General features: G+C 44.5%; 1 protein-coding gene and 1 long non-coding RNA gene across 3 annotated transcripts; one reads left to right on the top strand and one right to left on the bottom strand.

Moving 5' to 3' along the window:
• Positions 1 to 3,168: 3,168 nt before the first annotated feature.
• On the bottom strand, positions 3,169 to 17,030 carry TRAPPC2 (trafficking protein particle complex 2). Of its 2 annotated transcripts, none has more exons than XM_023753726.1 (5): positions 16,920 to 17,030; positions 10,711 to 10,822; positions 7,223 to 7,367; positions 6,793 to 6,878; positions 3,169 to 3,884 (listed from the first exon to the last, which is right to left on the bottom strand). In XM_023753726.1, exons 2-5 carry the CDS (start codon positions 10,801 to 10,803, stop codon positions 3,756 to 3,758), a joined length of 453 nt encoding a protein of 150 aa, XP_023609494.1. In that variant the 5' UTR covers positions 10,804 to 10,822; positions 16,920 to 17,030; the 3' UTR covers positions 3,169 to 3,755. The 2 variants fall into 2 exon arrangements, with proteins under 2 accessions (XP_023609494.1, XP_006088664.1); XM_006088602.3 differs by having other exon boundaries at positions 3,171 to 4,463.
• LOC111825981 lies at positions 10,845 to 12,733 on the top strand. Its single transcript, XR_002829221.1, has 2 exons — positions 10,845 to 11,132; positions 12,640 to 12,733. It is a non-coding gene; the product is annotated as an uncharacterized LOC111825981 (long non-coding RNA).
• Positions 17,031 to 17,054: the final 24 nt, after the last annotated feature.

Genomic DNA, 17,054 nt, shown 5'->3' with positions numbered 1-17,054 from the left:
AGAGAGGAAGTGAGAGAGAGAAACATCAATGATGAGAGAGAATCATTGATCGGCTGCCTCCTGCACACCCCACACTGGGGATCGACACTGCAACCTGGGCATGTGCCCTGACCAGGAATCGAACTGTGACCTCCTGGTTCATAGGTTGATGCTCCACCACTGAGCCACGCCAGCTGGGCTTGCTTTTTTTTTTTTTTTAAATCAAAAGTGTACCCATTGTTTTGTGACTTGCCCTTTTTCTCGTAATATGTCTGCACATACTTACATTATAGTAGACCCCTCTCATTTATTTGCTGTATGGATATCTAACAACTATTCAAACCTTTCTTCCTTGATGGATATGGAGCAGCAGTGCATGAAAGTGCTAGTTTCCACACGTCGGTCAATTTCTCTGCATACATGAAAAGTGGGGGCAACAGTGAAGCATTCTAGGAGTCACATGGTTCAAATTCTAGGGACAAGGGACATGTCTCTACCTTTGCCACCCAGTTCCTGTCCCTGGCGGCAGCTACATGTGTTTTTGGGTGTCCATCTAGATCAGAGATGGGGAACGTTTTTTCTGCCAAGGGCCATTTGAATATAACATTTGTGGGCCATACACAATTATCAACTTAAAAATTAGCCTGCTATATTTGGTCAAACATTTAATGAACTCACCCCTAATGCCTTGGCAGGGCCAGACCAAATGATTTCGCTATAGCCCATGGGCCAGAGTTCCCCACCCCTGATCTAGGTATTTAGTACACAAGGAAAGTATATTGTATTAGTGTGCTAGGCTGTCATAATATACGATTGTGTGGCTTGACAATGGAAATTTTTCTCACAATGCTGGAGGCTAGAAGTCCCAGGTCAGGGTGTCGGTAGGTTTAGTTTCTCCTGAGGTCTCTCCCCATGGCTTGCGGATGACCTTTCCCCTGTGTTGTCACCGCCCCCCCCCCTCCGCCATCTACATCAAAATTTCCTCTTATAAGGATACCAGATTGGATTAGGCCCACCCAAACAAGCTCATTTTAACTTAAATCACCTCTTTGAAGGCCCCATCTCCAAATATAGCCACATTCCGAGAGTGTGCGTGGGGACTAGAACTTATGAATTTGGGGGGTAGGGGAACAATTTGGCCCATAACATGTATAGGTATTTACAAAATGTATAATTTTGGTACTTGAATAGATTTAACTAATACATTAGTGTAATTTTAAACTTTTAAGCATCTTTTCAAGTACTGTATTTTCAGATAAATATTTAAGGATTAGATTAGTTGGCATTCTAGAGGTCTAGTGTTGAGCAGCTAAAATGATCAAAGGAAAAGGTCTTCATGTGTGTAGACAGGCTGACAGAGAGTAATTCTTCACACCATGACTTAAAGGGAATCTGGGGAAACAAGGGTTAATATACCAAACATGGTACTGAAATGTGATTAAGAACAAAACCTGACTAAATAGCTTTGTCCTTCAATGAAGCAACAACTAACTGATGGAAAAGCTCTTGAACCAGAAGCAAAAGGTAGCTGAAATCTGATTCTTTTGAAGAAAAAAAAGATGCTTTAATTGGCTGGTCTTACCTATCTATACAAAGATGAAAAGTATGGGAAAAACAAGAGTTGGGGGTCAAAGCAGGTGGTGCAGGAGTGGTGGCAATAGCTGCGGAGCCCCCAAAGCAAGCAGAACTGTGGTTTGGGGAGGAGGGGCCTGTTACAGCGCTGTTTGGGCCATCTGAGACTGCGTGCTTCCACGCTGTCTGTGAATGTACAGAACAAGATCAGTGTTAAAGACCAACTGTGACCGCAGAGAATGGACAAATGTACTTTTGACCAACGAGAACAATTTCAGGAGACTGTGTGGACGATGGAAAGGTACTTCATCAATGGGTTACTTCCAGTTTTGTCACCTCCTTCACCCTTGTGAAAAATCCCCTAGTCGAAGTTAAAACATGTCTTAAAGAAAACCTTGCTTTACGTTTCTATAAAAACCTGTGTAAGCTTTCACTGTCCTATGACACTGACGCCAGTTCTCACACAATACCAGTGGCTTGTGGGGCAGTGCAGTGTTAAGTAGAAAAATGGACCTGTGGGTTCTGAGAAGTTGCCACTGTGGCCTGTCAACCGGGAGGTACTGTTGTGACTGCAGAAAAAGAACATGGGTATATCGGGCAGAGCACAGATCGATGGTCTCTGCATTCGTGGACAGCGGGGCAACAGTGCAGCCTTCTAGGAAACAAAGGACAAAACCAGATTGGGGCGTTTTATTTGGATCTCTTTGGAAGTGCTAACGATTACAAATTTAATACCTATGCTCAGTGAAGCCTGATGCCTGTGGGGAAGCATGAGCCCTGGCAAATGCCCAGGGTGCTACTGATGTCCCTCCACTGCTCTTGTATTCCGGAACCTTCAGTAACGCCACCTACTACCAGATCTATGCTTTACCAACTCGCCAGTCCTGGTTCTGTCCCGTCAGCTGTCCAATCCCCATGCCTAATGCTTTTTTCCCCACACCTTTGTGCCCAGCATGCTTTCCCTGTGCAGCCCACCCACCAGCTCCTACACTCATCACTGGACTTGCTATGGAGCTCCTTCAAAGATGCAGGCATACATGAAATTTGGTACTTAATTACAGTAACGTACTCACGCAGGGCTCTTGGTACATGTTCCCATCTCACTCTCAAGCCTAGAGAAAAGGGTTGCTGTTTGCAGGGCACTGCCGTTCTGTGGCCAGGCCAGGACCCATCGATCTCTACCCTAGAACTCCCTGCTGCTGCTCCTGGCCGCTTGCGTCGCAGCCCTCTGTGCTACATGGTCATTGAGGGCAGAGCAAACTACATAAAACAGTATGTGTTGCCCGGACTGGTTTGGCTCAGTGTTTCTGGCTCTCTATCCCTCTCCCTTCCTCTCTGTAGAAAAATCAATAAAACATATTAAAAAAAATAAAATTAAAACAAACAAAAAACAATACGTGTTTGGGTCTCTCCAATGAGCATGGCTGAAATGACTCCTCGATTTCTAGCTGAATATCTTTTTCTGCTCCCAAAGCTCTGGCACCTAATTTGAGATGATCCAGGTTCTGTAAATTGGGTTAAAATATATACTAGTTTGCAGACTTTCGAAATAAAACTAAAATGGTATTGGTGGCAGGGTGAGCAGCACTTAAAAAATTTGATATTAAATTCTCACAATCTTGGACAAACATCTTTATTTAGTAAATCAAATAAATAGGGTAAAAAAATCATAGTAGCAACTTTACACAAAGATACAAGAACAAACTTAGAATTACTTGCTCAAGTTATTCAGAATGGAACAAAATTCTTCAAGTGCTCACAAGTAGCACGGAAAATATGTGCTTACATTACTTGCTTTTCGATCGACATCTACTCGTTTACAGTAAGGCCCCACACTCCTTACAGTAAAAAAGCCCACTCCCGCCCCCTCTGGTGCACAGCCTAAAAGGCCAGGAGTGCAAATGTTAATGTAATACAAGCTTTTCTGTCTTTACAAGTTGATGAAAATCATCTTACAGCTTTTTACTAATACAGATTATCAACAGGTTCATTAAATCTTTAGCATACTAAGGGAAAGGAAAGAAAAGAACACAACCCTGCACTTGGGGCCCAGTCACCCATTTTACAGACATGGATCCCGGATTTCAGAATGACAGCAGGATCACTGTCCCGTCCCGGACAGCGGCAGGTACGTGGCACTGGGCACTGCACACGCTGTTTACTTCAGCTTCTTGGGTAGGGCTATGCACAGTGCCTATACATTTCTATATCATCTCTAGATGTATGGGTACGTCCATGTATGTCCTACCAACTTTATTCCTCACTGCAGATGCTTTAGTTTTACATCTACAAAATCTTGACATTTGGTTCTGGATTGTTACATCAAGATCAAGCTATATGAATGAGGAAAGTCAAAAGCTTATTCTCAGATTTTCAAAGAGGTTTCAAGGATATTGATAAAGAAATCCTTATAAATAACTGTTCAGAAGCAAATATTAATCTACTAGAGGCCCGGTGCACGGGATTTGTGCACTGGTGAGGCGCATGGCCTGCGGGGATCAGCCCACTGTGGGAGCGCACTGACCGCCAGGGGGCAGTTCCTCTGTTGAGCGTCTGCCCCCTGGTGGTCAATGCGTGTCATAGCGACTGGTCGACTGGTTGTTCTGCTGTTTGTTCGCTGGACTTTTATTATATAGGATTGATAATTCTAAGAAACTGTACTATTTTTATCTATAAGGAATTTCACTAGGTTTAGATAAATTAACACTACAAGTAAAACTTTCCCAGGCTATTTAATCAAGTAACTTACAATGTACACATTCCTGAGTATATTCCATTGTAGTGACATTGTTTATTTCCGAATTTTTCTGCGCTTAGCTTAAGAGGTGTTTCTTTCCAAGAAACTGAACTTTTCTGTCAAATGCACTGGATCGAATAGGAGAATTTGGTTCATAAAATGGATTCATTGCAAACTAGGAAAGAAGAAAGTATTAGTGAGTTTGTCAGAGTAAAAAGACTGACAAATCATGAGTCTCTAAATTATTTTGAGCTTTAAATTAAAAGAAATCATTAAACACATTCAAAACAAGTCAGAAGATCACATTTTTAAGTTTCCATAAAAATGTTCTATTGTTAAATAGTAACTTCCCCTTAAGGAAATTTCTGTCTCGGTGTTATAGTTTTGAGCAGTACCTGTGGTGAAACTGATGGTGGTATAAGCATTGCCTATGTAAGCAAAATTAACTCAGGATTCACCCTGTGTGTGAATTACTAATCTTATATTCATTGTAAACATATGAATTATTCTGTAAGACCTACATAAAATACAAATGAAAAATGTGCCATATCATGGGTCTCTAAGTTAAGAAAAAGTTATACCACACTGATTAAAAACTACTCTTGTGTGGTAATTTTTAATCAGGTTTTAATACTCTCCTAATAATTTTTATTTCTTAAAGTATTACAAATAGTATTACATATGTCTCCTTTTTTCCCCCCCTTGACATTCCCCCGACCCCTACCCCCCGCCTCCCCGCCCCGTGTCTTGTGTCCATTGGTTAATCCTATATGCATGCATATAAGTCCTTCAGTTGGTCTCTTAATCCCCCCCCCAACCCTCCCCAGGCTTCCCACTGTAGTTTAACATTCTGTTCAATGTTGCTCTGCCTCTGTATCTACCCCTGTTCATCAGTCCATACTGGTCCCCTTTATTTGTCCCAACCTCACTGGAGTAGTCTCAACCTCACCAGGGCCGTCTGAGCCTCACCAAGGCCGTTTCAACCTCACCGGGGCCGTCCCTACCTCACGGGGGCCGTTTCAACCTCACCGGGGCTGTCCCGACTTCACCAGGGCCGTTTCAACCTCACCGGGGTTGTCCCTACCACACCGGGGCCGTTTCAACCTGACCGGGGTTGTCCCTACCACACTGGGGCCGTTTCGACCTGACTGGGGTCGTCCCTACCTCACGGGGGCCGTTTCAACCTGACCGGGGTTGTCCCTACCACACCGGGGCCGTTTCGACCTGACCAGGGTCGTCCCTACCTCACGGGGGCCTTTTCAACCTCACCGGGGTCGTCCCTACCACACCGGGGCCGTTTCGACCTGACCAGGGTCGTCCCTACCTCACGGGGGCCGTTTCAACCTCACCGGGGTCGTCCCTACCTCACGGGGGCCGTTTCAACCTCACCGGAGTTGTCCCTACCACACCGGGGCCGTTTCGACCTGACCAGGGTCGTCCCTACCTCACGGGGGCCGTTTCAACCTCACCGGGGTCGTCCCTAGTGTGGTAATTTTTTAATCAGGTTTTTAATACTCTCCTTTAACACAAGGCTAAGTGACCAGTTTCTCAGATAATGCAATGAATGTATCATAACAGAGAAAATTATTAATAACAAATGGAATCACTAATGAGGAAAGGAGTTAGCAATTTTTACACCTTAATCACTTTGTCTACTTTTATAAAAGGACTATTCTTACTTGCTAGTGCTGACTAGGAATATTGTTAGCAGTAGCAATATGCAAAAATCTTGTTCAAATATAGAACATTTAAATTATTAGGAAATACTGTTGTCAGTACTGCAGTTTAACCACTGATGTCCTATTGTTTTTTCCAATTAAATATCAAGAAATGCGGGTGGCACCAATCTCCTTGGATGACTATTTGATAATATATGAATCACTTCCTGCTGGTTTATGATCGGTATTCATTGCACTGTAACTTATTTGTAAAGTAGATGGAAAGCATTTTAGATTGAAATTATAAAGCAATTTCTCTTATGGAGAATACTTCCTTCCCTCTATTTAGGGTTCCCTAGTAAAATCAACTATATGCACCAAAAGGGGGAGAATGAAGTAGATTTTAAAATAACCACAAGCCCTGGCCGATGTTTCTCAGTGGTTAGAGCATCAGCCTGTGGACTGAAAAGGGTCATGGGTTCAATTCCGGTCAAGGGCATGTGACTGGGTTGCAGGCTCTATTCCCAGCCCCCATTGGGACGTGTGTGGGAGGCAACCAATTGTTGGTTATGTCTGTCTGTCTCTCCCCTCCTACTCTCTCTAAAAAAAATCAATGGGAAAAATATCCTTGGCTGAGGATTAACAACAACAAAATAACTGAGTTCTTTTCCTAAATACATGTTAATCTGGTGAAGACTTGCCTGATGAGGGAGCTGCCAGGGATGGTCTGACTGAGGGAGAGCTGCTCTGAGATGAAAACTACTACAAGGGAGTCACTTTGACAGGCCAGTTCCCTGCCATTTGAATCCCTTTTATCAGATTTAAAAAGTTATAGAACATACATACCTTTATGTATAGTTCATAGACATCAGTAAAGAAGTTCTTTATTCCATCTTCTTGTCTTATGTCATGAAGCATAATAAATCTCATATGTGAAATAATTAAGGTGTAATCTTAGAAATAAATGTAAAATGAAAAGCAATAGTTCAAAGTTAGGTTAGTTTTTACCTTAAAGAGAACATAATCTTTTAAAGTTAAAAAATAAAACCACCCTTGATAGGGTTCAGATAAACCTTAGTTTTATATACCAGACTTGGTTTTAAAATGATTTAAACAAAATGTATTTTTTCCCTGAAAAAAATAAAAGTAGCTACGTAAATGGCAATTTTTACCTGACACTTTAAAGTCCATCAACTTATTCTGGCATCTGTGTCCCATGTTCTAGTTGGTTACCCCAACCTTTAGTTAGATATCTTTATTAAGAAGGTAAGGATATGACCTGCAGTAACAAATGCTGAGACAAACCACTCATTGAACTTGTCCACAGTTTTCAAGTACATGTTGTTTGACAGCCACATATTCTCATCCACCAGGTCAAGGGCAGCGTGAGCTATGAACTGGTTCAGATGACGATGGTCGTCCTAGATGACAGTGTGAGCAGCACCAGGTTAACATTTCCATACAGCATCAAGACAGCCAACCTTTCAATCTGTAAATCCTATACAGTTCTTCTTGCGGGGGGACACTTTCTTTTTCTAAAAAAGTATATTTTTATTGATTTCAGAGAGGAAGGGAGCAAGAGATAGAAACATCAATGATGAGAGAGAATCATTGATCGGCTGCCTCCTGCACGCCCCACACTGGAGGTCAAGCCTGCAACCTGGGCATGTGCTCTGACCAGAATCAAACCGTGACTTCCTGGTTCATAGGTTGACGCTCAACCACTGAGCCATGCCAGCCGGGCTACTTTTAAATTTGGTATCTAAAACTCAATAAATAGAAATAGCCGATTATAATACACTAATTATAATATTAATAAAATGTGTTCAAGAAACTAAAAAAATTTTAATTTTGCAAGAAGGAAGCTACCAGTTTCCGTAACCTTTTAAGCATGTGGGGGAAAAATACTCTGTTGGAAAACAAATAGATCCTCCTTTCAAGAAGCCTGTATCCTTTTAGAGCAGCGGTTCTCAACCTGTGGGTCGTGACCCCTTTGGCGGTCAAACGACCCTTTCACAGGGGTCGCCTAAGACCAGGGGTCCTCAAACTATGGTCCGTGGGCCACATGCAAATACAAATATTGTATTTGTTCCCATTTTGTTTTTGCATAGGAATTTGTTCATAGTTTTTTTTAAACTATAGTCCAGCCCTCCAACGGTCTGAGGGACAGTGAACTGGCCCCCTGTTTAAGAAGTTTGAGGACCCCTGCCTAAGACCATCCTGCATATCAGATATTTACATTACGATTCATAACAGTAGCAACATTACAGTTATGAAGTAGCAACGAAAATAATTTTTTAAAAAATATATTTTATTGATTTTTTACAGAGAGGAAGGGAGAAGGATAGAGAGTTAGAAACATCGATGAGAGAGAAACATCGACCAGCTGCCTCCTGCACACTCCCCACTGGGAATGCGCCCGCAACCAAGGTACATGCCCCTGACCGGAATCGAACCCAGGACCCTTGAGTCCGCAGTCCGATGCTCTATCCACTGAGCCAAACCAGTCAGGGCGCAACGAAAATAATTTTATGGTTGGGTCACAACATGAGGAACTGTATTTAAAGGGCCAGAAGGTTGAGAACCACTGTTTTAGAGGAAGACAGGAAAAAATACCCAAGAGGTTGTGGATAAAGGACAGCAACATAGGTAAGCTGGGGCTAAGGACTTAGAGGTGACATTGGCACAGGCCTCAAGGTGGGGTGAGGGGGAGGCTTCCTGTGTAGTGACACCTGGTGAGCAGTGAAGACAGGCGAGGAGGTGGCACTCCTAACATGTTGGCATGACTCTTTCAGGTGTAAGGAGTTTACAAGGCAGGGGGACCTGGGAGTGGCAGGAGGCCATGCTTAACCCTTGTGAGCACTCAGTCCCCTATGTGATAGCAGGAGACAGTCCTGTAAGAGCTGGGAGTGTCCTTTTCATGGGCTGACAGAGCTGAACTGGAGAAGGTGGGAATGTCCCACCATATTGTGGAGGGGGAGTTCACAACCTGAAATGGTCTTACTCCTGTGGAATTCTTACTTTCCATATGCATTTTCAAAGAACACCTCTGTGATGGGTTGAATTGTACTCCCACCCATTCCTGTGTTGCAGTCCCCACTCCTAGTACCTTAGAATGCAGCCTTATTTGGAAAGAGGGTTGTCACAGATGTAACTAGTTAGCATGAGTTCATGCTAGAGAAGAGTGGGCCCCAATGTGACTGATGTATTTATAAAAAAAGGGGACCCTTGGACACAGACACACCCAGGGAGAACGCCATGTGGAGACTGGAGTTGTGCTGCCACCAGGCAAGGAACTACCAGGAACTAGGAGAGAGGCCGGAACAGATCCTTCGCGAGCACCTTCCCTGCCGAGGGGGCACGGCCCTCCCCACCCTTGAGCTGGGCCTTCTGACCTCCAGAACCGAGACAGAACATTCCCATTATGCTAAGCCACCCAGGTTTTGTGCTCTGTGACGGCAGCCCTGGGAAACTGATACAGACCCTTTGCTGAGGAGGCTGTTCCCACAACTGGGCTGGAGGAAGGCTGCCAGTTACCCTGGAATCCCTCGCACAGCTAAGCATGTTTACTTCACGCCCGTTGCCAAGATGCAGCTAATTTAATCCTTAGAGAAAGGGATGTATTTCGTGTCTGGTTTATAGCAGCATTTTCTATTACTTTACAGGGATGATCAATCTTAAGAGATTAGGAGAAAACTAGAAATGCTTTCAGAAGGTAAGTGGTAGCATCTTGCGATGAAGTACTTATATATGCACTGCTTTATGTACCACCAGGCCCCAGAGTGCACAGGAACTATAACTGAGTAGCCGTGTAACGCAAAGCAATCACTGCTACAGAGATGCCTCAAACCAAAGTTTTAATGAGCAGCGTGCTCATAGGGATGTGGGAAAATAATGTAGCACCAACACCTGGTAGGATAATTACATTTCTATCATATTTTACTGGCAAGATCTGAATAGTTGACAAGCATCCTACACTAGACTGGGCATTATGCATTACAATGAATTTGAAAAATCAACTCCTGTCTTAAAGAACATTAAAGCTTATTTTTGGAGGTCGGGAGACACAGCACAACTTATAGGCAATTAGGAACGTGGACTGGTACAGAAAGATGGAAAGGGACCCAGCTATTCTCATCTCAAGGCTCTATGGCTCTGTTTATTCTGAATGGAGACGTTCTCCAAACCAGTTGTTTTTCTACAGCCATTCTTGATAAGGAAGCTGGGTGTGTCACTGGGGAGGAGAGCATATGGGCACCAGCCAGTAGATAAGGTAGAAGGTCACTGGAAACTGCCATCGTCTTGGGCAGCAGGAAGACATGTAAGTAAGGGTCCCTTTTAACCCTCCCAGGTGTAAATGGATCTACTATGTATGTCCTGGTGAAAAATGTGACTTCTGGGGCAGAATGGGCTTTCGTGGCATTTCAAGGCAGCAACGACTGTTCTTTCAGACCCACTATGAGTGGACCATGTTTCTATGCGCTTAAGGAGTAGCTTTTCCTAGTTGGGTGGCACAGTGGACTGAAGACCAGGAAAAGAGGCCCAGAGCATCCTCCCAGTACATGCTAAGTGTGTGCCGATAAAGGATGAAGCAATTCATTGAACCTTCCCTGACTGGCTTCTACCAGCCCATGGGACTCCAGAGCAAACCTCGCTTAATTGTTATCTCATCTGTCCAGATCTCCAGTTAGAAAAGCACATTACACCATTATCATTACAACAGCGTGACAGTTCTCATGGGGTTTGTTAAGGTTCCATACGCACTTTGGATTCTGCTTTTCCAGGTGGCAGAAACTCCATTTCAAAAACTGGATTGTCATGGTGGCCAACAATCACGAAGTAGAAGCTTCCAGACATTGTCTCCAATATATGGCTCCTAATTAAGTGAAAAGAAAATGCATTGTTAGTACTCAAGACTGAAAACCAAAAATGGTTAGCTGGGAGCGTACAGTCCCGGGGAAAGTACAACCGAGGTGTGCCAGGGCCCAAGATGCATCATGCCTCACAGGGACTCCTGCTGATTCACTCAGAACATGCAACAAAAGCCAAAGAAGTCCGAAATATATTTCCTAACGAATGCAGTGCTTTGTAAAGGAAATCAGGCTAGAGCTGGTGCATGTAACCCAGGAATTGGAAGGCCAGGTCTGGGAAAAAAGGCAGGCAGGAGACTCTCTTGGCATAGTGAAGTAAGTAGGATTTAAAATATTATTTGGGGCAGGGGTTGTTACACTATAGCCTACAGGCCAAATCTGGCCTCATCTGTCTTACTATAGTCAAAGGCTGCTTTTGCCCTACAGTGGCAGAGGTGAGCCGTTGTGACAGGGATCGCCTGGTGCTTTACAGAAAAAAATGGTCCCTGTTTTAGGGGAAAATGAGAAAAGGGCCCAAATAGTAAAACTGGATAACCAAGACAAGCAGGAATGATACAAAAGCCGTGCAAAATAGGAGAATTGGCCAGAATTCTCAAGAGAAAGTGAGGGGAAGAGGGATGGGAGCTTGAAATGTTAACCAAGTCAGCAATGACATCATTCATTTTTGCTGGAATACGTTTCCTAGCTGGAGTTTGCCAAGGGAAGGGCTTACTTCACAAACATTTAGGCAGCAGAGAGAAAAGATAAGGCAGACACCTCCCCCAATGCACATTTAAGCAGCAGCAGAAAACAATTAATGTATAAAGGAAGCTAACCACCCGCAAAATACTTCTCTCCCGTATGGAAATCCATGACTGGGAGAGAAGCATGGTGCTAAGTACCGAGTGAGGACAAACAAAAAGGAAACTGAAGGAAATACTGCCTAAAGGTTGTATCACAAACTACACAGCTGGGCAGGACTTGAGCTGCCAAGAATTTGATTTCACAAACACCTGGAGAAGGGACGTAACTCTCTTCAATTATGACAAGGAATAACTGAACGGTGGGTGACGTGGAAGGAAAAGAAACCATACAACCACATAGTCTCAGGAAGGGAATATCTACAATCATTTAATGTCAGAGGGCTTACCATGCCTAGGTAGTGGGCAAAAGGGAGACACTCTCTAGAACTCTGTGCTGTCCTGTATATGGAACTTTCTGCGAGAATGGAAATGTTCTGTACCTGCGCTGTGCGATCTAGTAGCCACTGGAGATTAAGGAGCATTTGAAATGTGGTTCGTGTCTGCAGAACTGAATTTGAAATTTTATTTAATTTTAATTGATTAAATAGCCACACGTGGTTCATGGCTACTGTATTGGACCGTGTAGCTCTAGACCAGTGGTTAGCAAACTCATTAGTCAACAGAGCCAAATATCAACAGTACAACGATTGAAATTTCTTTTGAGAGCCAAATTTTTTATTATTTATTTATTTATTTATCCAACTGACAGCCTCAGCAGGCCCTTTTTCTTTATTTACCTCTCCCGGTCCCAGAGCCCCTCAAGCCCAACTCTGCCCCGGCCCCACCCACCTCTCAGCCAGGCTGCCACCTTCCCAGGGGTCCAGGTCTTCACTGGCTCCATGGTGGAGTCCAGTCCGCCCAACGGGATCCGAGAGCCAAATTTTTTAAACGTAAACTATATAGGTAGGTACATTGTTATTAACTTAATTAGGGTGCTCCTAAGGCTTAGGAAGAGCCACACTCAAGGGGCCAAAGAGCCACAGTTTGCCAACCACTGCTCTAGACCAATGATTGCAAACCTTTCTTTTTTTTTTTGACAGTTCCAGGATTTCTTCCACCTTCCCTCCACCCATGAAGTATTACTTAAACTCCAATATGTAACACAAACAATACAAATAAAGCACCACAACAGCTGTGTGTGTGTAAGTTGTGTGTGCCTGCTCCACCTGAAGCAGGGGCCCTTCGAGCATCTGCAAGGGAGACTAGGCCTCGAGGCGTGGAGGAGGGAGCTACACAGTACTTGGCAATGGATTAAATGGGAGAACTGAAGATGTTTCCAAATGTTTGGCTGAGGTGAACAAGCAGAATATCAGGATGCCATGCTATTCACTGAGAAAACAAATAAGGGAAGGAAGAGGGATGCAAACATGTCAGTTTAGAACAGGGGTGGGCAAACTTTTTGACTCGAGGGCCACAATGGGTTCTTAAACTGGACCGGAGGGCCGGAACAAAAGCACGGATGGAGTGTTTGTGTGAACTAATATAAATTCAAAGTAAACATCATTACATAAAAGGGTACGGTCTTTTTTTTTTTTAGTTTTATTCATTTCAAACGGGCCGCGGGCCGTAGTTTGCCCACGGCTGGTTTAGAACATGGTGTGGTAGCCAGAATAGCCCTCCTGACCACCTCCTTCACCCACCCCCCCCCCCGCCCCAAATGTCCACATCCTAATCTTGGGAACCTGTGAATGAATGTTAATTTACCAGGTAAAGGGGAATTAAGGCTACAAATGGAACTAAGGTTGCTCATCAGCTGACCTTAGATAGGAGATGATCCTGGGCTACCCAGGTGGGCCCAATGCAAGCGCAAGGGGCTTTAAAAGTGGAGGGAGGCACGAGAGGAAGTCAGGTGACTACAGGTCCTGGCTTTAACGATGGAGGAAGAGGTCACCAGTCACAGAACACCGGTGGCATCCAGAAGCTGGAAAGGACAAAGGAACAGAGTCTCCCCAAGAACCGAGTCTCCCCAGGAGCTTCCAGAAGGGAACACAGCCTCCTGATACCTGGATTGCAGCCCAGTGAGACCCACATTGGACTTCTATGCTAAGAACTGTAATGTAATGCATTTATGTTGTTTCAAGCCACTTAATTTGTGGCAATTTGTTAGGGCAGCAATAGGAAACTAACACACATGTCAGAGCTGGAAAAAACACACAAACCTCCCTTGCAGGTACGAGAAAAAAGGAAATATTCAAGGAAGCGTCAGCCAAAAGGTAAAAGTGCATTCTGTAAAGAGAGCCGGAACAGAGGGAGTTCATTTACCATGGCACATGGGTAGCAAAGCATTGTTGGAAAGGTGGGTCTGGGGCAACGGTGCGTCAAGATGGACCTACCTTAGGAAAAGAACAGGAACTGTGGTTTTTTCCAGCCTGAATCCCTGACACCGAGCCTAGTATATAATAAGTGCTCAATGTTTGCAGAATGGAGCTGCGGGGGGCGGGGGGGAGGGGGCTGTAGTTTACAGTGTGAGATGACCCTAAGAATAGGGGAGAGGGAATGCTGGAGTGAGAGGCAGGGTGGGATTAACCAGCCCAGCTGAGGCCTGTGGGGTGGGGAGGAAGGGAAGTACTCAGAGGCCTGATAGCTGGTGTCAGTTCAAGCTATTAACAGCACCTTTGTGAGAAGCTGCTGAAGTTCCTTACATAAAGCAATCCTCCATTACAAGGGGCAGGGCTTGTTGCCTGAGAGTAGGGGAGGCAGGACTGCACCTGCGGTGAGGACAGCAGCAGTCTCTGGTTGTTAGGGTGACTTGAGCTGCTTTTGGGAGAGACAACTAAAGAAATCAAGGTGGTGCTATAAGGAGCTCAGGGCTACCTTGAACTCAAAGAGGCTGTGCACATAATGTAGGAAGTAGGGCACTAACTAGTAATGAACACAGAAATGGGACCTGGGACCTTCAGAAACCTGTGAGGCTAGCATCAGAAAGGCAAAAGCCCAAATGAGCTGAAATGTGTGGACTAAGTTAAGAAAAAGAAAGCCTTTTTAGGCTACAGTCAGGAAAAAGCAGGGGAGAAAGGCCAACTGCTTCAAGCACCTGGTATACAAAGTACAGAGGATGCAGATCTGCTGAACTTCAATTTCCTTAAAAAGCATGATTTTCCAACAGCAAATGTGGAAGAATCAAGGTTAGGCAGGCTATGAACCTCAAGATGGGAATATTAAAAAATCTAGACATTTCAATAAATACAAGTATTCAGTTCTCAGCAAACTACATATCTTGGATTAACAAATGTGATTATACATCTAGTGATCAGTGATATTTAAGAAGTCGCAAGAACAGAAAAGAGCCGTATCATCAGATACAGGTAAGTGTTATTCCTATTTTCAAAAACAAAAAGGTTTATCTCCTAGTCTATAATTGGGTACTTTCTTTTTTTAAAAAAATATATTTTATTGATTTTTTACAGAGAGAGGAAGGGAGAGAGATAGAGAGTTAGAAACATCGATCAGCTGCCTCCCACACACCTCCTACTGGGGATGTGCCCGCAACCAAGGTACATGCCCTTGACCGGAATGGAACCTGGGACCCCTCAGTCCGCAGGCCGACGCTCTATCCACTGAGCCAAACCGGTTTCGGCAATAATTGGGTACTTTCAAAGAAATGAAAAGACCAATAGAAATATGTATTAAATGGCTGCCTTTGGTTAGACGCTATACTGAGAGCTTTTATTATACATCATTCAATGTGGATCCCTACACAAAAAGAGTAGGTAACCCCTGGTTATACTGAGAACAAGTCACGCCAAACTTAAATTTTATGATTTGGAAGGGAAATTAGGAGGCAGTAAATCATTTTGGGAAATAGTTTGGTGTACACCTAGAAACAACTAGACCTTTAGCTTGCATGATAACACAGTCTGGTATCCCCAGAGCTATAACAATGCTGGGGCCCAGAAAACACTCCTTATAACAATAATTGTGAGATGAAGCCAACTTATCACATTCAAAGATATGCTAAGGGCAACACATTTATTAGAAGGCAAAAGGCAAGATTCAAAAATATCTCCACAACTAAGAGAACTAGGTGTAAAATTAACAAAGTAGAATTTAATAGGATGCAAAATAAAGTCCTGTACTTGGGCTTGGAAAAAATGAACTGCACAACAGGGTGAGGAAACCTAGCTTAAGAGCAGTGCATCTACAAGCACCCATTTTCATTTATTGCAAACTCAATAAGAGGCAGCAGTCTGAAACAGTGGTCACAAAAAGCTAATGCAATACCAAGCTGCATTAAGAGAAGACAATGTCCTCTTCACAAATAATATCATCTCTGGGGAAGTAGTCAGTTCTGGGAATTGCATTTTAAATGAATCAATAACTGAACTGTGTGTGGGGGGAGGAGGGTGGGATCTAGGCTAGGGAATGCTCTGGACAAAAGCTACTGAAAAAAACTGAGGATGTTTAAACTGAGGAAGGGAAAATACTTTTTTGGGGGGGGTGAGGGTGAGGAGCAGTGTCCAGCACAATGTCATCTGTAGAGAGATACGCTGTCTAATGGAAAAGGGAGCTGACTAGGAATGGCAAATGGGTTTCCTTTCCTGAGCCAGTTCGAATCACTGGTAGTGACTGCCAGGAACTGGTGCTGAGATTCTGAGTCTTAAGTGTGGTCAGCGGGAAAGATCGCTGTGATTAATTATCCACTGTCATGGGTGGTGGTGGGGGAAGGGCAGTTGGCGTACGCGAATGCCAAGCAGTGACTCTTTTTGCCACCATCCAAAGCATACCCATTAAAGCCCAGATGAAGTCATACTTTTCCCGCAGAGATGTCTCTGCGGGCTTCCATCTTCCACTCTCTTTTTTTCTAAACTCTACTCGAGTCTACAGTAATCTCAGCCCACCTTCATCTTTCCCACAGCATGCAAAAACAAAATTTAGCTCACTGATTTTCAACTAGAGACTTTTGCCTCCCCGAGGACATCTGGCAATGCCTGAGACATTCACGATGGTCAGAACTGGTGCGGAGGCGCTGCATTTAGTGGGCAGAGAGGCCAGGGACGCTGCTAACCACCCCGCGGTGCACAAGACAGCGCTCGCTACAAAGAGTTTTCGGGCCCCAAATGGCAATAGTGCCGCGGTTACGAAGCCCTGGGCTACTGAGTGACCTAGTAAAAGGCAAAAGATGCAAAACCCCGAGCTGACGGAGCTCGCCGGGTGCCAATGCCTGGGCTGTGATGGGACCAGCCGCCGGTGGCTGGCCCGGTTGGGCCCGGCGCCCCAGGCCGCAACTGGGTGGAGAGACAGGGTTAACACCCAGATCACGCGGCCCCGGATGTCCCCTGAAGCGCCCGCCTCCTCCCCCAATCCTCGCTCTATCCCCTACCTGCGCAGACTTCCTAAGAAAGTATCCACTGAGATCCCGCCGCGGCGACTCGCGCTCGGAACTTCAGTAAGGAAGCCGGGCAAGCTCTCGCGAGACTCGGAGGTCACACTCTCGCGATAAGTGGGCGGGGCTTCG

This window comes from Myotis lucifugus, unplaced genomic scaffold (assembly GCF_000147115.1).
Source record: "Myotis lucifugus unplaced genomic scaffold, Myoluc2.0 scaffold_49, whole genome shotgun sequence".
NCBI lineage: Eukaryota > Metazoa > Chordata > Mammalia > Chiroptera > Vespertilionidae > Myotis > Myotis lucifugus.
This window is presented reverse-complemented; position numbering and strand designations above follow the sequence as displayed.

Excerpts from the sequence above, each read along its gene's own strand:
- TRAPPC2 (XM_023753726.1), bottom strand. The coding sequence starts at position 10,803 with ATGTCTGGAAGCTTCTACTTCGTGATTGTTGGCCACCATGACAATCCA. Across the intron at positions 7,368-10,710 it reads CTGGAAAAGCAGAATCCAAA|GACGACCATCGTCATCTGAA; the intron begins GTGCGTATGGAA and ends ACTGTCATCTAG. Across the intron at positions 3,885-6,792 it reads TCTATGAACTATACATAAAG|CTTGATCTTGATGTAACAAT; the intron begins GTATGTATGTTC and ends TCATTCATATAG.